General features: G+C 34.4%; 2 protein-coding genes and 1 long non-coding RNA gene across 3 annotated transcripts; all 3 read left to right on the forward strand.

Moving 5' to 3' along the window:
* The first annotated feature begins 5,952 nt into the window (after positions 1–5,952).
* On the forward strand, positions 5,953–7,859 carry LOC113750102 (allene oxide synthase-like). The gene has a single exon (XM_027294036.1). The coding sequence runs from the start codon at positions 6,079–6,081 to the stop codon at positions 7,582–7,584; it is 1,506 nt and encodes a 501-aa protein (XP_027149837.1). The 5' UTR covers positions 5,953–6,078; the 3' UTR covers positions 7,585–7,859.
* Positions 7,860–18,063: 10,204 nt separating this feature from the next.
* On the forward strand, positions 18,064–19,454 carry LOC113750071. The gene is made up of 2 exons (XR_003464623.1): positions 18,064–18,380; positions 19,164–19,454. It is a non-coding gene; the product is annotated as an uncharacterized LOC113750071 (long non-coding RNA).
* Positions 19,455–20,607: 1,153 nt separating this feature from the next.
* LOC113748958 (allene oxide synthase 1, chloroplastic-like) lies at positions 20,608–22,756 on the forward strand. The gene has a single exon (XM_027292569.1). It carries the CDS (start codon positions 20,789–20,791, stop codon positions 22,349–22,351), a length of 1,563 nt encoding a protein of 520 aa, XP_027148370.1. The 5' UTR covers positions 20,608–20,788; the 3' UTR covers positions 22,352–22,756.
* The last annotated feature ends 3,282 nt before the right edge of the window (positions 22,757–26,038 follow it).

The following is a 26,038-nucleotide window of genomic DNA, read 5'->3' on the forward strand; positions in this document are numbered from 1 at the left end:
CTTGGATATTCAAATTATAATGTTTGATCTCTACGATAGACTAATTATTTTCTGTATTTTTTAGACAAATAAATTGAAATACGAAAATATTTTTATCTATAATCGTCAATGGATAAACCAAATCTTTATGCAACTGGTGAGAAATATATGTGCTATATCCTATCCGAACTTGCGGACATTTATGTCAGTTCATTATTATTTATAGGAACGACATTATTGTCATTTTGATGTCATCTGTTAACATCGTTACTAAATGTTTACTTTGAGTGAGAAAAATAAAATTTGGGAGATAAATTGCAAATACACCAAACTTGACGGGACTTCTTGTGATTAATCCGCTAAACATATGAGTAACTATATAACGCTTTGTTTTCTTTTCACTTGAGTGGATCAGTAGTTACTCCTTGTTTAGCTGCAATATGAGATTGACCCTTCTTCCACCTCTGCTCCCGGTATTGATAGAAAATGCCTACTAGAAATTTTAGCGATTTGAAATATATTATAACCTAGGGAGCTTCTATTGCCCTTTTGGAATATAACTTCAAGTTAAATTTACCATTAAATGGTGAAATAAGTATTATTGACTATTATTAGATTATAGTAACAATTTCAAGGATTTAAAATTTAGACCATTATCCTTATTGAGAATAAGGAATGAATGGTACTCTAAAAGGATAGAATTTTCCTATTACTTATCGAATTCTAAGGACAAAAATCAAGCTCCATTAGGCCCAACTGCATCAGCAAGGAGAGGACCGGCCAAGTCCCAACTGGGCATGGCCCAATACCGTAAACAATTAATGATTTTACAAAAGTTGATAACTACTGCCCAACCAAAACAATTAATTTAAGTTACGGACGCATTTAATTGCAGTGGTCCATCCTTTCAAAACTTTATGGCAATGGTCCATATTGCAAAAGTAGGTCGAATGTCTAGAAATATTACTACTAAATTTAAAAAATATCTCAACAGAGTCGTTTTACCTACTTAAAATCCTTGTATTTTTAAAGTGTGGCGACCATCAAATATGATTTTTATGTTGCCTTTTTTATGGTTCCAGCAGGATGGGGAAAAATATTTTTTTTAATCCACATACACAATCGCGCCATGTGGCGACTTTTTTTTTTTTTTTAAGATTTGAACATGCAAATGCGGCGACCCCTTTTTTTTTATTTTATCAGACGCCAGATGCTTTGATCTAGAAAGTTAAATTAACTGTTCAATTAAAATAAAAAAAGTAAACAACTACTCCACATTTGAAGAGACGCATGATCACGTGTTGCATGTCGTCCTCTACTTCATTATTGACCCTTTTTCTCTTTAAAAAAGATATGTTTGCCAGTGACCTGGAAAAATTGACATTTGACAATCACCTGTCCTCAATCCTTATTTTACGAGCCAAGCTGAGAGCTGCCCTGCCCTTAACGGATAAGAAAATACGGGCGATGCTGGAAAAGCATATTTAAGTAGTCAACCCAATAGGGGAAAATTTTTCAAAAATGGACAAAGAAAAGAGGTGGTTAAAATAGGAATATTGATGGGTATCGACCAAGTACTTCCTGTTTTCTTCAGAATTTAAAAAAAAAAAAAAAAAAATTTTACTTGAGCATAAGGTAGCAGCTGCTTGTTGGCCCAGATGCACCTAGGAAACTGACCGTAGTAGTGTTAATGTGTTAGCGAGCTCTGGACCATGCATGGGGAGGACGATGGAAGAGAAAGGGACACAGCTAAAGAAGCCAATCTATTACATCCGAAACCATCGTATTACAACTTTACAAGTGGACAACAGCTAAAGAAGCCAATCCACTCCACTGGTTCTTAATTGGGATAACATCCGAAACCTCCCTTGAGGTTTCTCCTACTATCACTTGACATCTTTGAGGTTTTTGAAATATCACTTACCTCCCCTAATAAATGTAAAAAAATATATTAATCCTAACTTGATGCATAATTCACATATCAAATAAATGCATGTCAAATTTTTTTTTTTAAAAAAAAGAGACGAAAGTCACTTTCTTCTCCTTTCCTTTCCTCTATCATTCTCTCTTATTCATTTTTTGGATGACTATACAATATTTTATTTGTAAATAAATTAAATTTTATTTATCTTTTTATTTTTTGTGATTGTGATAAAGTAGGTTATGATTTATTTGCTTATTTTAAGTTATTTTTATAATAATTTGTACAATTTAATGGTTTGGGCAATGAGAAGATGTTGAAAAAAAATAGTTCATAAGAAATTGGTTTTGAGCATATAGAGTTAAATTGGTGCAAGTATATTTCTTTTCAAATATCTTTTTTATTTTTTTAAAATTTATATTTTTATGGGGTATAGCATTATGATGTGGTAGTACTACAAGAGATTGTTTTTTAAGTGATGGTCTTCTTGGAGTAAACAAAGTGGTTTAGAAATATTTTTATTTAGCAATTGAAAGGGTAGTTTAGGATTTTTAAAAATTTTGTTACACAAATAACAAAAGTAAGAAAGGTAAGTGATTTTTTAAAACTTTAAAGGTATCATGTGATATTAAGAGAAACCTCTGGGAAGGTTTCTGAATTTATACTATTAGATGCTAATGACATTGAAAGGTCTCTCTCTCTGTCTATGTGTGTGTGTGTATATATATATATATTAATATGCAAAAAGTTACAGTAGGTTCTAGTTCAATTATGATCATGGATTAGAGCATACATACACTGAGAGACTAAAAGTCGCTCACAGAGGAAGAAAAGGTCTGGATTTGAGAATTTGAGAGCCAGTCATTCAGTGCATTTGCAGAAAGTTGATCCGTTTCTCCCCAGGAATAAACGGTACTGATTTGCACTGGAGAATTAACGTTGAACAATTAAGATGCATGCCGATCTTGCGCCAACATGCATTTTGTAGCTCTAAAATAGATTATACGATCATCATCCGCCGGTGCATTGCATCACATGTGAACATTATGCAGCTTCAGCTTCCCCAAAGTTCACGAACCTTCCTTCTTTGTCATTTCTGAAAAGTGAAAAGTGAAAATGAACGATTCTAAAACCAGCGAAACAAACGAGTCCTACAGGATATATCCACTCCCGTCCTATCCGTTCCACGTTTCCGACGGAAAATATCTACTCCTATCCTTTCAACGTTATCCTGAAACGAGGTATCCGAGGAAAACGTGTCGAGGGTACTTCAGATGTTAAACGCAGGACTAAAATATAATAGATATAATGCAATCAATTGTTCGATTAAGTAAAAAAAAAAAAAAAAAAAAGCCATTATAGATTGTTTGGTTACTAGTTCTCCGGTTTGATGTCCGAGAAACTAATTGGATATTGTTACCATTTAGTTAGTTGATAATCGACAAAATTTCAATAATACATTACTAGTTTTAATAGAACTATCACTTACTACTATAAGAGTCAAGAGTTAATAACTTAAAATATATACTATTTTACAGTTGTAGCTTTTGTTCTTCGTATTTCTCTAAGGTAAACACGGGTTAAATTGGCTGAAAGGACAGTCAATCCAAAAAGAAAACTTATTAGTTATACCTCGACTGATGTGTGGCTTGGTATTAGATACAGATCTTTTCAAAACATAGCCGATTATGAACCAAATTTTAATAACCAAAATACTTGAATAATCATTTGATTAAACCTCTAATTAGAAATGCATGTTTGGGCCGTTGCATAAGCCATCATAAAAAACCTCTAGTAACTGAAATTGGACTTTCCGCGCCCTTGCCGACCCTAAAAGCACTTAATTTCAATGATGGAGATGGCTGAATAATAATTGACAATGGACGAACGATCTCAAAACTTATTTATGGCAATTGAAAAAAAAATAATTTAAAAAAAAAAAGTGAAAATGGTCCCAACCACTCAAGTCACCAGCGGTGCAGTTGTTACGTTTCTTTAGACAATAATGCAAAAGTTTGCTTCTCTGCCAACTGTCAACTGCTTTATGCTTGATCAAAAATTTTCGTTTAAGTAAAAGGAAAGCTAGAGTTCGAGGACTAAGAAACAAATAGGGAAAAAGAGAGAGAACGGATAAGAGAGAAGATAAAATTGCATAAACAAATGATAGACAGGAAAGAAAGGAGAGTAACTAGTTTAGTGGGGTGTTTGGTGTTTTCTGTCCCTTTTGGAGGTTTTTTGGGTTTTTTATTTGTGTGTGGGGGGACCACTTGTTGACATATTAAATCAAACCTAAAAAATATCAATGTCTATATTGTTAGTAATTCTATTGGAATGGAATCAAGTTATGGTAAATTTATTGTTTAGTAATTAATACTTTATTAGAAAATTTCTTGTGGTGCAAGACTTGTTCACCACGCCATCTAATTTATAAATAGGGAGTCTTATTATTAATCAGTTGAGAAGATTGAAATTTGATAGCATTGTTATTGTGGTAAGCGATTAATATATTAATATTTGTATATATTTGTAAATTGCCTTCCCATAAACAATAATTACACGAAATTTATCTTTTTGGGTTCCACGCTACTTCAATGGGGGGCTTTTACCAAATAATCTAACGTTTATTAGAAAATTTGAAATTAGTCTACATTTTAGATTTTTTTTTTCAAAATAGAGAATTTTTAGTTTGAAAAGGTAAATTCGAAGTCACATTTTCAAGTAGCAACTTTGAAACCGCCATTTAAAAGGGCGACTTTAGGACATAGCAAACAAAAGTCACAGGTGATTGAAAACAAATAACCTGAAATAGCATTCTCGAGTGGCAATTTTGAAATCGCCGTCATACGAGAGAGTGATTTTGAAGTCCCCCTTTCAAGTACAAAATCTCTAGTTGGGGAAGAATTGGAAAAAGGGATAATTTCAGAGACCTCCCCTAAGGTTTCTGACAATTTCACTGAGCCTCTCTTGAGATTTAAAAAATTACACATACCTCCCTTATCATTTAAAATGATAATTTTACCCTTAAATATTTTAATGAGATTCTCTTATTTGGTATACTTATACTTAGAATGAATTTTAAAATTATTTTTTCATTCTTTTTCCTTCTTATTGCTTTATTTAAAATTTTTTACCAATAAAATTGTAGAACTACCACTATTGTCTCTGGGTTTCTATTATAATTAAATGTCAAACTAGTGATTTTTTTGACGAGTTAATTTTATATGTAATCCAATATTTTTGCTGATTTTTGTTTTTTATTTTTTGGTATTAAAATTAATAATAAATCAAAAAGAAATGGCCCAAAAACACTACTAAATTATGATAATCCCACTACTCCAAAAATTTATAAATTCTAAATGAATTATTTCAAAATTTTCTTTCTATCTTATAAATCTAAATCAATAATAAAATACTATTAAAAATATCATATCATAGTAATAAAACTATTATTATAACTGTTTATCAAATAATAGATATGGACTTGAAAAATTTGGCACATTTTCCTTATAATTATACTAAATAATCTTATAATTGTATAGGAAAATAAATTAAAACAAATTCTACAAGGGCATTTTTGGATCTTCATTTAAAAAATTGTCCAAGTCAATATTATTTTAAGGTCTTTTTACTAAAACTATCAAATCAAGGGAGGTAAATATAATTTTTCAAACATTAAGGGAGTTCAGTGAAATTGTCAGAAACCTCAGGGGAGGTTTTTGAAATTATCCCTTGAAAAAATTGGACCACATTTGAAGTTTCCGGTAAAAAGCTGAATCATTGAGGTTAATAACCCTGGTTCAGGGTACGAAATGAAGCAAATACGAGAAATATATCCGCAGAAAATCAATTCAAATTCATCCCCGCCTGCCTTTCACGACTCCACCAGGCCTCAACGACGTGCAAAAGTCAGAAGTACGAAACGCCAATCAATTTACTCTCAATGACCAGGCTTCCTAAAATACCCAACGATGACAACGTGCCTGTCTAGTACCTACTCCTGCAAGGCCAATCTAGCGGTAGCTAGCTGTGTGTGTGTATAAAAGGAGGCATTCTACAGATATTATGCGCAGCAATCCACTACTCGCCAAGTACATTCTCCAGTGCTCCCTCCACTCCCCCACACCCACCTCCCCCAAAAAAAGCTTCATTCCTGGTAAGTTTTCCAGGGTAAACAAAACATGGCCGCACTTTCCTCCACAGGTTTGCTCCAACCTCCATCAGAAACAACGTCACCAAAGCAGCAGGAGGCGACTCCTGTGTCACCCCAGCCAAAAACCACAGCCCCGCTGCCACTTCGGGAAATCCCCGGTAGCTACGGGCTTCCTTTCATAGGACCAATCAAAGACAGACTGGACTACTTTTACAACCAAGGAGAAGTCCAATTCTTCAGCACCCGGGTGGAAAAGTATAAATCCACCGTATTCAGATCCAACATGCCCCCTGGTCCTTTCATTTCTTCCAATTCAAAAGTTATCGTCATGCTTGATGGAAAGAGCTTCCCTGTCCTCTTCGACATTTCTAAAGTCGAAAAGAAAAACCTCTTCACTGGGACTTACATGCCCTCCACTAAACTCACTGGCGGATACCGTATCCTCTCCTATCTCGATCCGTCCGAGCCAAAACACACCAAGCTTAAAAACCTCCTGTTTTTCCTCCTCTCCAACCGCAAAGACCATGTCATCCCCGAGTTCCATAAAAGCTACACTGAACTGTTTGACAGCATAGACAAGGAATTTGCCGCTAAAGGCAGGGTCACGTTTGAGCAAGATGGAGCAGCTTTTCGCTTCTTAGGTCGAGCCTACTACGGCGCCGACCCGGCAGACTCCAGTCTCGGCCAAGACGGGCCTAAGTTGATCAACAAATGGGTCCTTTTCTCTCTTCATCCCATTGCCTCACTCGGGCTGCCTAAGCTTATTGAAGACCCTTTACTACACACCTTCCCCTTCCCACCCTGTTTGGTGCAAAAAGATTACCGAAAACTCTACGATTTTATCAACGCGAACTCCACGTTCGTCCTGGACGAAGCTGAGAGAAATGGAATCGCACGTGATGAAGCGGCCCATAACCTCGTATTTGCTACGTGCTTCAATACCTTCGGGGGCATCAAAGTCCTCTTCCCCAACCTGATGAAATGGATCGGCCAAGCTGGAGTCGAACTCCACAAAAAATTAGCCCAAGAAATTCGATCAGCTATTAAGTCAGCCGGTGGCACTCTTACAACGCAAGCCCTCGAGAACATGCCTCTGACGAAGTCGGTTGTCTACGAGACTCTCAGGATCGAACCTCCGGTGCCTTACCAGTACGGGAAGGCTAAGATTGATTTGACTATTGAGTCCCACGATGCCAGTTTTGAGGTAAAGAAGGGGGAGATGTTATTCGGATACCAACCCTTTGCGACCAGGGATCCAGAGATTTTTGAGAGGGCCGAGGAGTTTGTGCCGGACAGGTTCGTGGGTGGAGGGGAGGAGTTGCTGAAGTATGTTTTGTGGTCTAACGGACCTGAAACGGAGAGTCCCACTGTCAACAACAAACAGTGCGCTGGGAAGGATTTTATCGGGTTCATTTCGAGGTTGTTCGTGGTGGAGATTTTCCGCCGTTACGACACTTTCGAAATTGAGGTTATGAAGGTTACGGCGCTGGGTTCTACTATTGACATTACCTCTTTAACGAAAGCAAGCTCCTGAACATAGAACCTGATGAATTGGGGGCAGCATACACCCTCATTCCAATGGAATTTCATTGTGGCCAAATAAAATAGGAAACACATCATGGAGATGCAAATATTTGTGTTCTGCAGTCTTCCATGCCCTCTTATAGCATTAAGAAAAGAGTGCCAAGTTCAAATAATATTCTAGAGCGTTCAAGAGCAGCATATGTACCTGTATTTGGTTGCAAGCTAAATTTTGGCTTTGTTTGTATTAGCGGTTTTTTGAGTTGTTTTTAAAATATTTTATTATAACAATATGTGTAAAAAAATTTTACTTTAAATATTTTTAGTGATGTATTTTAGGGTGCCCTTTGAAAATATATTTTGAAGTATTTTTTAGGTTTAAAATATTAATGGGATACTTCTAAAAATTTGACCACCATTGCCCATCACCATCACTCACCACCCCTTCTCCTCCCTCCTTCCTCCCCATTCTTCCTCCCTTTTCCTTCTCCCCTCTTGCAACCCTCTTTCGCAACCCCTCTCCCCCTATTCTAGTCGTACTCCATAACCAAAAAATTGTTGCCGGCCAAAGATCTTATAGCCATTCTGGTCCCATTTTGGTTGGCCAAAGATTTGCTCATCATGGCTGGCAACAATTACAAAAATATTATTATTATCTAACAAGTAAAATCACAACACAACTCTAACTCATACATTAGTCATCTAAAATCATGCTAATAAAAAATAGTTATATTTTGGGATCAAAGAAAAGGAAAAAATAGGAAACAAAGTCATAGATGCTTTTATTTTGTATATTTTAAAACCATTTCCAAAAAAAATAAGTGAAATAATTCTTTAAAATTATTAAACAATAATAATGACAGCAAATGAAGATAAAGAAGATAAAATAGTAAAATCAAAATTTAATATAATAAAAAAAAGAAATAATACAAAAAATGTCCCAATCGCACAGGAGGAACACCCAACAACACTTGCGCCCCGTTCAAACGCCTTGGGGCTTGTCTCGCCCGGAGATTCAGCACAAAAACACCTTTTAAAAATATCTTTGGTTTCCGCAACCCAGCGCCCCAAGATGTACAACATGAATCTAACTTCACAAAGCTTCACTCGTACGTTGCTGAAACCAGTTAAGGCCTACATGGGGTCTGTTTGGATTGTGAATTATTAGAGATATTTTTACTGTAGCACTTTTTGTGATGTGATGTATGTGAGATAAAAAGGTAATTGGGAAGGTAAAAAGGTGTATTAAAAATTGTAATGATGATGTAAACAAATAAATTTGGGGAAATAAAGCCCAATCCAAATAAATTGTTTATTTACTTTTTTTTTCATGTTATGAAAGCTGTTTGAATAGAATATTATTTAAAATAATTAATGTAGTAGTTTTTGTACTGTGGTATATATGTAAGATAAAAAAATAGGTAATTGAAAATATAAAAAGGGGAGTTAAAAAATATATTTATAATGTGAGCGAAATATTATTTAGAATAACACAAAAGTTACCATTTTGAAATCAACAATTGCTTTTCAATTTTGTTATTTTTTTTTTAAAAAAAGTAATTTGTACAAATCCCTCATCCCAATGCACATCTACTAAGTGAATAATTTGGATTCGAAGATTATACATGTAAATTCATTCAATGCTACATCTCCATAAAAAAAAAAAAAAAAAAGAGTTAGATTCTTAAAAAACTACTTTAGAGGGAGAGAAAGTGTTACAAAAAGACATTTTTTTATTCTCAATAGTCCAAATTGATAAACATTTAGTGTATTTTTGCGAATGCACAAGAGAATCTCCCTTTCCGGCGATCATGAAAAGAGTTGAATGTTTCTTGCTGTATACGACTACATTCTTCCCGCAGTTACTCTGCTCTTACAGTCTCACCCTCCTCATTCGACCTTAAATCATCACTGGCTGGGGTCCTTAAATTCATGTTGGTTGTTCGCTTAAAGAAGAGAGAAGAACGAAATATTCATGTGGAGAAGGATGTTTCCATCGTTCATAGAGTTTTCGGCAATTTTAGCTTGAGCCATTTAATTGGGTTTATTTCTGTTGCTCTGCCTATGTTATGTTGGCTCGCTCATATAAGAGTTTGTTTGGATAGGAGTTTATTTTTGTTTGGATTGAGCATTATTTACTCAGTTTTATTTGTTTACATCATCATTACAATTTCCAATACACCTTTTTATCTTCCCAATTACCTTTTTATCTCACATACATCACATCACAAAAAGTGCTACAGTAAAAATATCCCAAATAATCCCAAATAACTTACAATCCAAACAAACCATGATCAGTTAAACTCTACTTCCTCACTTAAAAGGGAAAAGGCAATAAAGAAAACTCTCTACCAAAGTGTTTTATCAGTTATTTTCCTTTAATTTTGGAATTTGGGAGCGTAATTTTCTTTTTTTTTTTTTTTTTGTTCGGAGAATCAGCAAGCATGTGAAGGGAATTTTTGAAGGACCAAATTGATAATAAATTATAAACCCAGAAACAATCATAAAAATTTAATATATGAGGCAAAGGAAAATCTTCACTAACGATCATGTGAGGCTGCAGTACTTTTGGTGACAAATAGCAAGACGACAAGATCCTATACTTTTTGCGAAACTGGAGGCGACCTCTACGTCTTACAATGACAAGGCACAAGACTTCTAATTCTACTATTACTAGCATTATGGGATTTGATCCCATGTGGCCGACTTTAGACTTGCCAATAAACAAATGACATCTTGCTAACCAATCAATTATAACTTGGTTTATATCTCTACAATTTTCATGTAACTTTACTCACATAAGTATTAAGAAAATAAATTATGTTTCGTGCTCAACAAATCTAAATTGACACAATTTAAAACAAAAAATATCTAAATTCCTACTGCACCCTCTTTTAAAGAGTTGAATGTATGTTGGTACATTGTGCAATGCTACTACTCACTCCACACTTACGCTCCAAGTCTCAGGTTAGAAGTAGTTTAAAGGTTATAAATTCAAAAGTCAAAACATGAGGATATTTCTCTTCATTCGACCTTGAATTATGCGGATCACAACTAACTAGATGGGATTCTTAATATTTCGTACATATTGAATTATTGATTGTTCGCTTAAAGAAGAAAGAAGAACGAAAAATAGATGTTGAAATTTAAAATATTTATATTAAAAAAAATGTTGAAAGCTGTTTGGGGGGAGGAAGGTTGGGTTGGGTGGTACGAGGAAAGAGAATGTAAGCAAGAGATCTTGTGTTCGAATCCTCCCGCTTACACTAAAAAAAAAAAAAAAATGTTGAAGGCTGTTTCGTCGTTTGTTGAGTATACAGAACATTTAGTTGGCCCATTTAGTTGGCCTTATTTCTATTCCTTGCAGTATGTAGGCCTGCACGTATTATGTGGCCCAGGCCCCGTGAGTTGTATTGATGATCGCATCTTCTTTCTTGGAAATTATTTAAGCGGTCGACCAACTCACGGGTCATAAACTTTTTTCCTGTGCTTTAGTACAGTCTATTTTTATTTATTATGATTTTATACAAATATGAATAATTTAAATATGAAAATTAAACAACATTCCTATGTGTTCATTCATATTAACTTTAAAAAATTAATGTAATCTAACTGTTCAATTATTTACTAATTTTTAAAAATTTGTTTACATATTTTCATTATAATCTGATAGTATATATCAAATAATGTATCCCATATCAAAAACTTGGTAGATAATCTTTTCTTTATAAATATTATTTTAGATAATTTAAAATTTTATAATGACAATAAATCTGGAACTATATATTTATATTTAATTAAGTAGAAAAGATCTAGCAATCTTTTTTTTTCATCAATAAATATTTAGTTTCCAGCAATTGTTAATTCTCTTTTTTGCATTAAATTAATTTAAAATTAAGGGAAGAGATGATGAACAATTTGAATACTAATCAACGATATGGTGATAAAAGGAAGTAATTTATGGAATTTTACTATAGTTCTATGTAATAATTTGATAGAAAGTAGATATAATTGAGATAAGACTAGTTATTTTTTACAGTTATTTTAGATATTATTCAAATAAAATTAGTTATTTTTAAATTTATTTTAAAATTAGGGATAATTTTTAAACATATAATATAATATTCAATATGGGTAGAATCCAAATGACTCATAACTCGTTAATTCTCTCCAATTAGGCATGCCACATAGGAGTGAGAAACAATCTAATTAAAATAGGTCATTTCATATGTGTGTATATATATATATGTATATATATATAAATATATATAAATAGATTCTCACTATTTACCCTAATAAGAGTATAAGTAAACTTCCTCACTTAAAGGGAAAAAAAAGACAACAAATAAAAGGTCTACCCAAGTGTTGTAAAAGTATTTTTCTTTCTCTTTTTCAATTTTCATGTCATCCTTTCTTACTTTTTTATTTATTGTTTTTGTCCTTGCACTCACAGTTGCACTCTTAGTTGATAACCCGTTCAAATTCGTCCACTAATTTTGAATGGGTCTAAATGAATATCCAATTAAACCTATTTAATTGGTGGATAATAGATTGAGCTGAGTCACCCATTTATACCTATTTAAAAATAATTATACATTTAAACTCAACTATTAGTGAATATTTAGCAAATAAATTTGAATTTTTTATCAATCTAATAACAATAAAATACCGTTATTTATTCTCAAATAACATGTTAAAATTTTTTAAAAAAATAAGTAGAATTGTAAGTAAATGAATAATTGAAAATACCCATACCCATACCCATTTATTAAATGGGTATAAATGTCGGTACCCGTTTATACCCATTTATTTAATTGGATATAAATGAATTGATACAATTATATCCACTGTCCAATTATGACCCGCCCAAATCACCCATTTTTATACCTCTAGTCTACAACACTCTTGTGAACCTCTTAATTGAGCTGTTGTGTATCCTCAACTAAACTCAAATATGGTCTAAAATCTACCATCAAGAATTAAGAGAACACAAATAAAACAAAGCTAGCCATATCACCATTTCAAACAAAGCTAGTTGGAGGTTTATATTGCTGGTCGGCTTTAATTTTGATCTCCCAGTTGCAGGCCTATCAACGGATCCGATATAGGCCGAAATCATATATTTCCTATTCAACCCGTTTTTTTTTTTTTTGTTAGAATAAACAGGTATGATCCAGATCCGAGCTGTGGGATTATTTCTCATCTGGCACCAAAAAAAAAACCTAACGAATCTGGGCAGGGTTCAAGTCCAAACCCGAACCATTGACTGTCCTACCCGGTTGCCCTCATATGAAACAAGGCAACTCATCTTCCATCAATCGTTCGACACAATTGACGCGACAATATTTTAACTAGGGAAAATTGCAGAAACCTCAACTGAGATTTCTGACATTTGCACTGACCTCCCCTATCAATTTTGAAATAGCATTAACCTCCCCTAGAAAAAGTTGGAGCCAATTTAAAAGGTAAAAGTGTGTGAATTTACTAGAGTACCCCCAATTGTATTTGACTTTACCAGATGAAAGGTTTGAGTACTTTCATCAAAACCAATGTTTAATTTGTTAAACAAATTAAACTAATCAAACTATTTCTACGTAGTTAAATTAATTAATTAATTAACTAATTAACTAATTTTTATTTATCTAATTAACTAATTAACTAATCAAACTATTTCTGCATAGTTAAACTAATTAACTATTAACTAATTAACTAATTATCTAATTAATTAATTAACTAATTTCTGTTTATCTAATTAACTAATTAACTAAAGTTGTTGTTTGTCCGAAACTAACAAACTATTTGCATGTTAAACTAATAAACTAATTAACTGCTTAACTAATTAACTAACTAATTAACTAATTTCTATTTATGTAATTATGTAATTATCTAATTAACTAATTAACTAATCAAACTATTTCTACATAGTTAAACTAATTAACTAATTATCTAATTAACTATTAACTAATTAACTAATTTCTGTTTATCTAATTAACTAATTAACTAAAGCTGTTGTCTGTCCGAAACTAACAAACTATTTGCATGTTAAACTAATTAACTAATTAACTGCTTAACTAATTAACTAACTAATTATCTAATTAATTAATTAACTAATTAACTAATTTCTGTTTATCTAATTAACTAATTAGTTAATGCGCTAATTGGTTAATTAGCTCCACAGGCCAACGAAATTGGTTAAATAGTGCATTAAATATAAAACCTACCAGTTTCCCATAAAGAGTTGGTATATTATGGGCAATTTTTTTTAACTTTCAAATATTTAATTTATGTTAAGTACAAAACATACTAGTTTTCCTTTGAGCGCTATTCAACCAATTTTTCTCATAAAGAGTTGGTATGTTTTCCATAAAGAGTTGGTATAAAACATACTACAAAACCTGCCAGTTTCCCATAAAGAGCTGGTATGTTATGCGTTATTTAACCAATTTTTCATATTTAAACAAATTTATGAAAATTAAAATAACGTATTTGAAAGTTGCATTTTTATTTGGAAGAACGCATTCCTTAGATGCGTTTTTCACCCTTTGGGAAGAGACTCAAAAATCGCCACCTTTTAGAAAGTTAGATTAAAAACTCTCTCTTTCTGGGAATTTACTCCTTATTAATACAGCCACTATATTTATTTTCTAGTATTAATTTTTGTTATGGTTTATGATTTTCTTATATTTTATCAAAAAAGTTAATAACTATTGTAGTTACAATTATGGAGATGTTAATTTGTCGTATGTGTAATTCTTTTGTTTTATAAGAATTGTTATATCAGGGGTAAATTTGAAATTTAATTGCATTTAATTCTGAAACACTCATCAAACCAAGCTAGATATTGGAATGAAAAATATGTTGCATTTATACCCCCTGAACTTGCTTGATCCTTAATGCCTATGCCCCTCCCTTGTTAATACTAATTGTCAAGCAAGATCAGGGCAAAATTGGAAGAAATTTCTTATCTCACTTCTATAAATAATTTTTTAATGGGACATCAAGGCTCAGGGGAGGTTTCTGCAATGAATTGTTCTTGTTCAGGGGTGCTGAATGCCATTTCTAAATCTAGAGGGGAGGTCAGTGCAAGTGTCAGAAACCTTAGGGGAGGTTTCTGCAGTTATCCCTTTTAACGATCCTTGTAAATCTTTACTATACTAAAAGTGGGAGTTCGGATTGCTACAGTGAAAATGGGCCGGTTATATTGTAATTGTTGTGCCTTTGAGGGGCGTTTTGGTCTTTCGGTATTGGATGGCAATGGCTTTGCTGGAAATTCACATCTGTCCGCGTGGCTCTCTTGGTCAGCAATTTCCTCTTCATGTGATTAGCATTAGCCTTAGTGGTGCTTCATATTTCGGTAATGCCATTTGCTGTTTCTCTCTTACTCAGGACACCGGAAGATGCATGCTATAGTATTGTGATTCCTTTGTAATTTATTTGTTCTTTGTACCTCTTTTGTTTGAGTCATTGTTGCCCCTTGTGATCCGGAGAGGTGGGCCATCTTAGCTATTTATGAGTATTAGTTTAGCCTTAGGTGTTTGCCATATTTTCCAATCATGCCATTTATTTTTCCCTTCATTCAACATGTATGTTATATTTGCTTGGTTGTTTTGTAATTTTGTTATTTTTTGACCCTAATTTTTGTTGACTTATTGTTCTCTTTTGTGGACAACACAGATAGATGTCCGCGTGGGGCTCTTGGATGGGAACATTTTGGCGGTCAGCAATTCCTCTCGTTCAGTTCTTGGTTCTGTTCTTGGTTTTCAGCAAGTATAGAGGGATCCCCGTGTAAACATTTTTTTTTTTTTTTTGCAAAAGGACAAACTTTCTTCATAAAAAAATTATGCAATTTAAGAAATGGATTATAATTTTTGAACTTTTACAATAGTCCCAATTTTTTCTTTCAAGTATGAAAAAATGATTCTAAAAATACAAATTTTCTAATTTTAAACACGAGTTTGTCACCCCATTTCTAAAATAGATCCATCCTTTATTTCTTAGCATTTTATTTCAATCTATCCTTAAACACAAGTCGATTTGGAATTCACCATTTAAAGATTCCAACTATCTCTTGGTTTTGAATACCATTTTTATTAAAAAAGAAAAAGAAACAGAGAAACTCACCTATTTTAGCACATGATTTAAGAATACAAAATAACCTATAATTTTGCAACTTATGATACAGATTACAACCAAAAAAAAATCCTCAACCAAGTTACCGAAAGAATCATCAAATGAGTAAGAATTATAGATCCAAAGAACCTAGAAAATAGAAATGAAAAATCTTTAACTCAAGAAATCGTTAGATATTGTATATATCTAAGCCATTATCTTAGTGAAAATTCAAAGAGATTCTTCCATGCTTGTCGTACTCACCACATAAAGTGCTGCCTCCTATACAAATTATCAAATCCAAAATCATCAAAATCTACAAAAATAAACAAAGACTAGACAACCAAAAGAGGGGAAGAAAGAAAGAAAAATAAGAAAATATGTATATTTACCCCTGCAAGTTGAAGTCATTCAATATTAAGAGTCCAAGACTCATTTTCAATAGATGATGTCTTGTCTAAAGAAACCATTGTTGCTCCCTTCATTCTTGAATACTTTTAATGTATCAATCAAACAATCATCTGAATTGCAACAAACAAAAAAGGTTCCAATATGAAATCTTGATTAGGAGAAATGATAGTATATATAAACCGAGCTCATGGTGGGATAGAGTTGAATAAAAATTATATGTCATGCATCCAGACCTATTAATGTAAAAATAAAAAAAAAACCATTGAATATACAAAAAAATTTAATTTAATTTTACATTGGTCTAAAAATATTTTTAAATATGTTTGAAAGCTCATTGAAGTATAGCAAACAATAGAAAATGATAAACCCATTTTATAATGTTAGGCATTATTTAGTGATTAATGCTACATTAAAAAAGTTAGATAACCATGCCTTATAATTCTACCTAATTTTAGTCATTACTTACTGATTAATGCTACATTAAGAATGTTAGATAACCTAATTTCAAGGTCTTATTTATCAGTGCAATTAGGAAAAAATACACACTCACACACATGACGACTGTTAGATCGTTGATAATTTATTGCAGATATGAAATACTAATATATCGTATCGATATCTCATATTAAGTCAATTAGTAGTCCAAGTCCAGTAGGTACAAAAATCTCTTCAACTTCATAAATAAATTGAGTAAACGAATAACGATAATAACCAATTTACCTAAAGTTAAATTCCCCATAATTACTATCACCCATCATATATTTAATATATAACTATTTTATATTAATTCACTTGTCTTCATTTTAACTTGTTCAACACAGACCCAGGGCATTTTCACGCATCGCGTGAGGGTGAAAAAACTAGTAGTAGTAAATGGAACAGATCGCACGTGCTAAGATGTGCTCATTTCCTGAAACAGCAGAGACACATGCATTTCCCAGAAATCGAACCTTTTATTATTATTTTGTTCTAGTGTTTTCTCGTTTTGTAAGTTAAAAGCCGCCTCAGTTACGCACAAAATCCACGTGCATTTTGGTAAATTTAAGAGACCAACAAATTATATTATTCAGGAATAATATTGGAACGCGTAATGGCTATAGTTCTCTTGGTTTTCATCGTGCTACCAAACTAACCACTCAAGTGCGTTTAGTCTTTTTTTGCAGCCATCAGAATTTATGAGAAATTGAAGGAAGTAAAATCTATCTACCGGCAAACTTGACAACGTAGACAGAGGTCCTTTTAGATTTTCTTTTAAGGTAGAAAATAGGCAGAAGTATTATCGCACAATAAAATTATGCCATTCATCAATGACAAGGAAAGCACTAATCAAGGTCCCACGAAGCAGATCGCCTTTTCTAATTTTTTTGCTTTTTTTTTCCCCTCCTCGTTTAACAAACGTGGTGAAATTATTATAGAGCAGAAAAAGGAGCCCTTAGATTCTGAAAATATATAAGAAATCTGAGACTGATACGCGCAATTTGAGGTGTAAAATTGGCCGGTAGTGGGAAAATGGGGAAGCAAAGCCTGCAACATAAAAACCACCACTCCATTGTACCATACATCACCGTCCTGGCCGGAGGAATAAGCTACTGCGGCTCATGGGCTGTTGTTGTTGACTGTTGAACCATCGAAGAAGCCGTATTATGCTTTGACCTTTCTTTTTTGTTTGACATCCAAGTCTTAATCCAAAGGCATGCAACGCAGCATATGAGATGCGAGTAAAGCTGTTAATCGAACCGGGCAACTCGCGAGCCGAGCTCAACCCGGCTCGATAAGGGCTCGACTCGGCTCGTTTACAGAGAGAAACGAGCCGAGCTCGAGTTCTAATCAATACTCGTTTAAAACACGAGCCGAGTAAGGCTCGGCTCGTAGAAGCTCGAAAGATAGGGGTATTTTCGTCATTTCAATATGTTTGTGGTACTCTAACTTAGTCATCTCCCGTGTAGCCCTAATTCTTCCTTTCCTCTTTTGGTCCTTCGTTTTCCTGTCCCATAGCCGTCACCCCGCAGCCGCACCCCAATCCCCGCAGCTGCCATTCTCATCGCCAGGTGCCATCCACAGCCGCAGCCGCAGCAGCAACGGCCAGGCGCTTCCTCTGATTTCTGTCAACTCTTTTTCCCTTCCACAGCCGCAGTTGCAGCCGCAGCCGCACCCACCGTCACTGACTCACCATACGGAGCACCCTCCATTCTCGCCACCGTCACTGCTCGTGAATTCGTGAGCAGCGCCGTACGGAGCCACCTCGGTAGAGCCAGGGGCCTCTACCATACCCCAATTCACTGCATTCTGGTAAGTAGTAACCATTTATTCTCCAATTTTTGCAATTTCCTGTTCATAGATTGCAGACGTAATAATTAATTGGTTTTCCTAGTCTAGAAATTAACCCAGCAGTTCATTTTTTTTTTTGGATTTATTGTTTTGGCCCTTTTCCCTTTCAAATGCAATTAAAGAGATCTCAGACACAGGAAGATTAATGCCAGCCTGAAAATAGATGATGACTTTGTACTTTTGAAGATTATGGTGTAATGTGATTCCCTTTTTTTTTAAAATTAAACTTGGGAGGGCTGGGAAATTATTTTCCCATGACAGGGGAGGTAAACTCCTAACATTTTACTTGATTTATGCTGCTTAAAATATCAAAATTCAATTACTGATTATACGTCAAATGCAGCTCAAGATTCAATCTTTGCGGGCTGAAGATGAATTACTTGGGATGAATGAGTATGTTTTGTTACAAAATGAAAAACAAATTATTGATATTGGTAATCTTGGAGTCTATCTATTTCTTGCAAACTGATCCCATTTTGTGCCAAAACTTTAGAATTTGAATCTAAAGTTCTTGATAGTTTAGTTCTGAATCTAGGTTATCTTTCTATGCCCAAACTTGTTTCTTTCTTTTCCTCGCTCGATTTTCGTTTCAATACATTGTTCACTAACTATGCTTAGGGTGCATGGGCAGACCTCTGCAGTTATATTTTCAATACAATTTTTTGGTTGTATAATTTCAAAACAGAAACAAATAAGAAAAAGAATGATTTGTTCTTTTCCTGATTCCTTTCCAACTGATGGCAGAGTGTAGTTGGGCTGCATGTTTTGCATTTTGCAGTGAAGATGATGGCTTCTGAAAACTCATTGAATTGCTCTTGGTAGTCCCCTGTGATCATATGAAGGAAATGCTACATATTTGTAATCTGATGTGGTTTGGACATTGTAATCCGAGTTTGGACATTTTGGTTTGGAAATGTTGTTATCTAATCTGTTTTGGATATTTTGGTCACTGATATGTTGTAATCTGATGTGGTTTGGACATTGTAATCCGAGTTTGGACATTTTATTTCTCCATTTGATGGTTTTTGGCTTGTATTGTCATTTGGCTCGAGCTTGTATTGTTGAATTTGATGGTTTGGACTTGTTGAATAATAGTGTGCCAGGGTCTGATATGGTGTCTCCCGTAAACGAGCTCGAGCTCGAGCTTCGAGCTCAAAAAACTTGGCTCGAGTTTTTCGCGAGCTCGAGCTCGAGTTTTTTACCACCACATCGAGTCGAGCTCGAGCACCTTGTGAAGCTCGAATTAGTAATCGAGCGAGCTCGAGCTAGCTCGATTAGGGGTTCGAGTCGAGCTCGATTGTCCTATGCTCGAGCTCGACTCGGCTCGTTTAACAGCTTTAGATGCGAGTCGTGAATGATGGATGACCTTTGCTTGAGTTTCCTTTCCTTCAACTGATTCAACTCTTTCTCCGTCCATACTTCAAAACAACTCTTACTCTGGGAGGAATAAGATTTGAGAAAAATTTCAAGATATATAATAGATTATTTTGAATAATTACAGTTGCCCTTCTTTAATTGTCATCAAATATGCTTTTAACTCCTAAAATAATACTCTGCTAGTAGCGTGTCTTCAACTTTCAGTTTCAGGATGCATCTAAACAAAGAAGAGTAGGTCCAATCCAACGACTAAGCGGCGAAAGGGACTGGAATTGCCAAAAGAAATCATGGCACTGCAATTAGTATCGTGTGGAAATCAGCCAGTGACAGTCACCACCACTAGGCACTATGCCGTTTCACCTTTTACCCAATAATAATAAATAAATAAATAAAAGAATGAATAACTCCAGTCTCCAGTACAAGGAAAGGAAAGATGAGGGTAATCAAATCAATTTATGGAAACAGAAGAGTTTATCTAGTGCTATAGTACACTTAAACAATAATGTTCAATTTTTTCGTTCTTTTACGTAATTGTAAAACTCACACAGTAATAATTACTCATCATCTTCTTTCATTGTTTATACATTTTTTAAAATTAAATTTACTTTTTTTTTTAAATAAAAATAAAAATTAAGTAATACTTAGGCCTTCGATTCTCAGTTGAACATGCTCGTCAAACCACATATGGCACGAGCCTAAATAGTTGCGAATAGTCCAGCGGGCCATCATTTACACAAGCATTCTCTGTGTCGTTAAGTCGTCACGAGCACAGCCTTCAGTAGCAGTAATACTATATATATATCCCAAGATTTAGACGTTCAAAAGGCAAAGGCACCACTTTCATTCAATTGAAGTCTATTCTCAAATTGCCGCTCCCACCACTGGCCAGCCCCCCCATAGCTCCTCCGCCACTTCCATCTCTCCAATTCACACTCCCAAATTCCATTACTATTTGAGTTATTAGTTTTCTTCTGGGAAAAAAAGAAAAAAAAATGGCCTTATCCTCCCCAGTTCTCACCCCTTTTCATCTCCAACTTCCATCACATAGATCATCAAAGCCCTTCACTGGAAAGCTCATTGTCCACCCGATCAGAGCTTCCGTATCAGAAAGACCGTCATCAATTTCCCCACCGCCTCGGCAACCCCAGCCCGCAAAGCTGCCAATCAGAAAAATCCCAGGTGACTATGGGCTTCCCTTGATTGGACCCGTCAAGGACAGACTCGACTACTTCTACAACCAAGGCAAGGACGAATACTTCAAGTCCCGGGTCCAGAAGTACCGGTCCACGGTTTTCAAAACCAACATGCCGCCCGGTCCTTTCATTTCTCCCAACCCGAACGTCATCGTTTTGCTCGACGGCAAGAGCTTCCCCGTCCTCTTCGACGTCTCCAAAGTCGAGAAGAAGGACCTCTTCACCGGCACTTTCATGCCCTCCACTGAACTCACCGGCGGCTACCGCGTCCTCTCCTACCTTGATCCATCCGAGCCCAACCACGCCAAGCTTAAGAAGCTCATGTTCTTCCACCTCTCCTCCCGCCGGGACCACGTCATCCCCGAGTTCCAGAAGAGCTACACCGAGCTATTCGACGGCCTCGAGGAGGAACTCGCCACCAATGGCAAAGCCAAATTCAATGAAGCCAACGATCAAGCAGCTTTCAACTTCCTTGCTCGATCCCTCTACGGCGCAAACCCCGCCGACTCGCAACTCGGCCGTGACGGCCCTAAATTCGTCGGAAAATGGGTGGTTTTCCAGATTCATCCCGTCCTAAAGCTCGGCCTACCCAACGTCCTCGAAGACCTGTTGATCCACACCTTCCCTTTACCCCCAGCTCTGGTGAAAAAGGAGTACCAATTGCTCTACGATTTCTTCCGCGCCAACTCCACCTCCGTCCTCGACGAGGCCGAGAGAAACGGAATCTCCCGCGAGGAAGCTTGCCACAACCTCATATTCGCCACCTGCTTCAATTCCTTCGGCGGAATGAAACTTTTCTTCACCAACATGCTCAAATGGATCGGACGGGCTGGAGTCAAACTCCACACCCAATTAGCCCAAGAAATTCGGTCAGCTCTAAAATCATCGGACGGCAGAGTTACAATGAGAGCCATCGAAAACATGCCTTTGACAAAATCAGTCGTCTACGAAGCCCTGAGGATTGAACCTCCCGTGCCGGCCCAATACGGGAGGGCCAAGACCAATTTTACTATCGAGTCCCATGATTCGGCGTTCGAGGTCAAAGCAGGAGAAATGTTGTTTGGATACCAACCGTTCGCCACAAGGGATCCGAAGATTTTCGAGAGGTCCGAGGAATTTGTGGCGGACAGGTTCGTGGGTGAAAAGGGTGAGAAGTTATTGAAGCATGTTTTGTGGTCTAACGGACCTGAAACGGAAAGTCCTGACGTTAATAATAAACAGTGCGCTGGGAAGGATTTTGTGGTGCTGGTGTCGAGGTTGCTGCTAGTGGAGTTCTTCCGCCGTTACGATTCGTTTGAGATCGAGGTCGGTACGTCGCCGTTAGGTGCTGCTGTGACTGTTACGTCTTTGAAAAAAGCCTAGCCTTTGGAAAAAAAAAAAGGGGGAGGAGGGTGAGGATGATGATTTTGACTAAAAACGGAGGGTGAAATGGGAAAAGTGGGATTGCCCTGGGTCAACGGTCAACCTCGGCCTCTCCGGTCTAGTGATACATACATGCTGACATGTCACCCTGCCTTTAGCAACCATTATATGTATATGTCTTTTATTATTATTTTTTTTTTACATATTTAGGTATAGTGCTTGTGGGCCCTTTTTTGCAAAACGAGAAAAAGTTTAATGGGGCCAAGTACGATAACATATGTGGATGTGCATCAAGAATTTTTTATTATTGGTATAGATGTGTATGTAAATCCAAAATAATTTCTAGAGTATAGTAGTAGTATTAGTTGACTTTCAATAGAGAGATGTTTTTCTTGTTCTGTTTTCTTTTTGGGGATTTGGTGACTTAAATAAAGTTGTATGTGCCATTTTCGACCTCTTTTTTATTTATTGGCTGTTTTGACAAATTTTTGGATCCCATTTGGATTGCTATTTTTTGAAATTTTTATAGAAAAATGTATTGTAATAATTTAAAATATGTGAAATAAAAAAATAATTGTGAAATATGTTCATGAAAATATAAAAAATTTTGGGGGAAAATGGCTTTCCAAGCAAGGTAGAAGTTAGGAATAACTATATTTTGTACCTCTAAATTTGTATTACTTTTTCGTTTTGCACTTTAAATTTTAATTTTGGACACTTTAATTTTTAATTTTGAACATTTTGCATTCTAAGCTCTCAAAATTTTTCCATGGAGCCCAATCAACAACAACTTTAGTAAAAGAAAGGAGATAAAGGATAGTAAAAATTAATAATAATATATCATTTTATTCTAACTATGATCCTTTGGCTTGATTGATGAAGTTTTGTACTTCATCATTAATTTATATGGTCTCAATCGTTCATATTGTTAGCGAAATTAATGACATAAAATATAGTGCAAAAGAATGACAATTTATTATTTTATTTTTGTCATAATAGCTTGCCAGCTTTTGATTACTTTCGACACATTGCCATTGATTTATGGGGTCCTTTATATAAATCAATGATAATATATTATTTTATTTTTGTTACAATAGCTTGCTACTTTTTAACACTTTTCAGCACATTGCCATTGATTCAATCACTAATATTGTTAGCAAAATTAATGAAATAAAAGATAGTGCAAATTAATTACAATGTATTGTTTTATTTTTGTTAAAATAACTTGCAATCTTTTAACAACTCCTGGCACATGATTATTGATTTGTGTGGTCCTCTATGTAGTTAATTTTGCTAAAATTGTTATTCACTGGGTTTGAATGGGAAAAACTTGAAAATTTAAGGTATAAAATGTCCAAAACTAAAAGTTTAGAGTGCAAAATGCTTAAAATTAAGAATTTAGGGTGCAAAATGTTAAGAATTGAAATTTAAAGTATAAAGTAAGAAAGTGATATTAAGTTGGGAGGTGCAAAATGGGGTTAATCCGTAGATGTTAAGAAAATGCAGAAATGGTATTTGATTATTTGAGGTCAAAAGTCTTCAGCGTGTTAGAAAATTTTCTCCCATTCTAAGGTTACGGTAAGCATGAGTTGTAGTTTTTGAACAAATATGTCGTTGCTAAGGGTTGAATTCACACTTTTTCATCCTAAATTTAGGCTTTGTACGAATTTTATTGCTAATATATAAGTGATTAATACTCCAAGATTTGCATTTAGAATTCAGAGTGTGGATTTAATACAATTTTTTCTCAGTACTCCTTTCAGGCAATATGTTCCTAAGAATTTGTTTTTGTTTTTTTTGAAACTATATGTTCTTAAGAAATTAGAACAAAATATAGACTGCTTGAATCTTTTTTAGTATCTCAAACCACGAAATGTATTCATTAGCGGAGCAATAGACTGTTTGAAAGTTTATATTTTGGTCTAATGCGGTTATAAAAAAATATCAGAATTCGGCTAATTACTCAAAATATTGTTGAAAAAAAGAAAAGTCGGACGCAGCAAATCTATGGCTGCCGGCAGCCTTCTGCCCGGCGGCCAAGAAGGTGAATCTTTTTTTTTTGGGATAATTTCAGAAACCTCCCTTGAGATTTTTGACATTTACACTTACCTCCCCTGTGGTTTGAACAATTACACTGACATCCCCTGAGGTTACTAATCCTTTACAAATTCAGTCCAAATGATTAAAATATTATTTTAGAGAGTGAAATTAGAATTTTGTACCTGATTTGTCCTTTGTGCCACATGTCCAATGAATGACAAAGTATTACAAATTAATTAACAATTAATAAACTTTAACGAGCGTAGTTTATAGGCAAATACATATTGCCTATTTAAAGTACCAGCTCTTTACATGTATTTTACTTTCAAACATTTATTTTATCACAAATATTTATTCTCAAAAACAGATTTGTATTTACTCTCAAATATTTAATTTTTGTTAAACACAAAACCTACCAGTTTTTCTTCCATAGAAATATTAATATAACACTTTTTCAATTTTAGTTATAAATATTTATGTATTTAACATAAATTAAATGATTCAGGATAAAATATCTATAAAGAGCCAATACTTTACTCATGTAATGGATGAAAGTCATAAAAAATTAATAGTTTATGAGGCCATTTATTTTTTAAAAAATATTTAATTTATATTAAATAGATAACCTACTGATTTTTTTTACAAGAATATTACTTTAACACTTTTTAATTTTTAATTACAAATGTTAATATATTTATCATAAATTAAATATTTGAAAATAAAATATCTGTAAAGAGCCGATACTTTAAATAGGATATACGTATTTGCCTATAAACTACTCGGAAGGATTTTTGCTAAATTTTGTCCAAAATCATATTTGGTTCCTTAAGTTTTATCACAATATCAATCATACAAAAACTCAATGCACATGAGAAAGGGTTTTCCATTGTAAATAAATTTTCCCCTCCCTTTGATTACCATTACTAAAACATTTATTCAATTTGCATCTAAATTTATTAAATAGGGAATAAAATCAAAAAAGGTTTTTTTTCACCTTAATCATTCTCCTTCATAAAGCTGCGCTTAAAGAAGGGTAATCTTCTACACGTAAATCATAACTCAATATTCAAATAAACTTTTTTTTTGTTGCCATCCTACATAAGATCATTTTTTTCTTAATTTTTTATTATAGAAAGTTAATGTCCATTTTGGCTATATTGGTGGACCTTTTCTTGTTTGATTTATAAGTCATTAATGATATATTTATTTGTTTCCTTAATAATAACTAATTTTCAATATACATGTATATATTGTATTTTTTGTAGGATTTTTTTTTTGTCTTTGTTAGTATTGGTACAATAATGCCTGAATAGTACTTGTTTCCTTTTTTTTCATATTTGCATTTCCAAATTTAATTGAATAAAAACAACCTAAGTTTGGAAATAATGAGAGATAATAAATGGATGTCTTTTAAACCAAGCTGCCCGGCATCATACCCCATAGTAGTGTCTATTCTGTTTGGAAATTTTTTTTTTTTAAATTGGACTGGCTGCCGGGCCAGTCGGGCTGACAAGGCCCAGCAGCCAGCATTTTGCAGACTTTTGTCGGCTGCTGGGCTGACCAGGCCCGGCAGCCAGCGACTTTTTTAAAATTTTTTTTTCATTGACACAGTCCGACAGCGTTGTCAGAGTTAAAAAAAAAAAAAAG

This window comes from Coffea eugenioides, chromosome 10 (genome assembly GCF_003713205.1).
Source record: "Coffea eugenioides isolate CCC68of chromosome 10, Ceug_1.0, whole genome shotgun sequence".
Taxonomy (NCBI): Eukaryota; Viridiplantae; Streptophyta; class Magnoliopsida; order Gentianales; family Rubiaceae; genus Coffea; species Coffea eugenioides.

What these genes read in the sequence shown, in the direction of transcription:
- LOC113748958 (XM_027292569.1), top strand. Translation starts at nt 20,789, where the DNA reads ATGGCCTTATCCTCCCCAGTTCTCACCCCTTTTCATCTCCAACTTCCA.
- LOC113750102 (XM_027294036.1), top strand. Translation starts at nt 6,079, where the DNA reads ATGGCCGCACTTTCCTCCACAGGTTTGCTCCAACCTCCATCAGAAACA.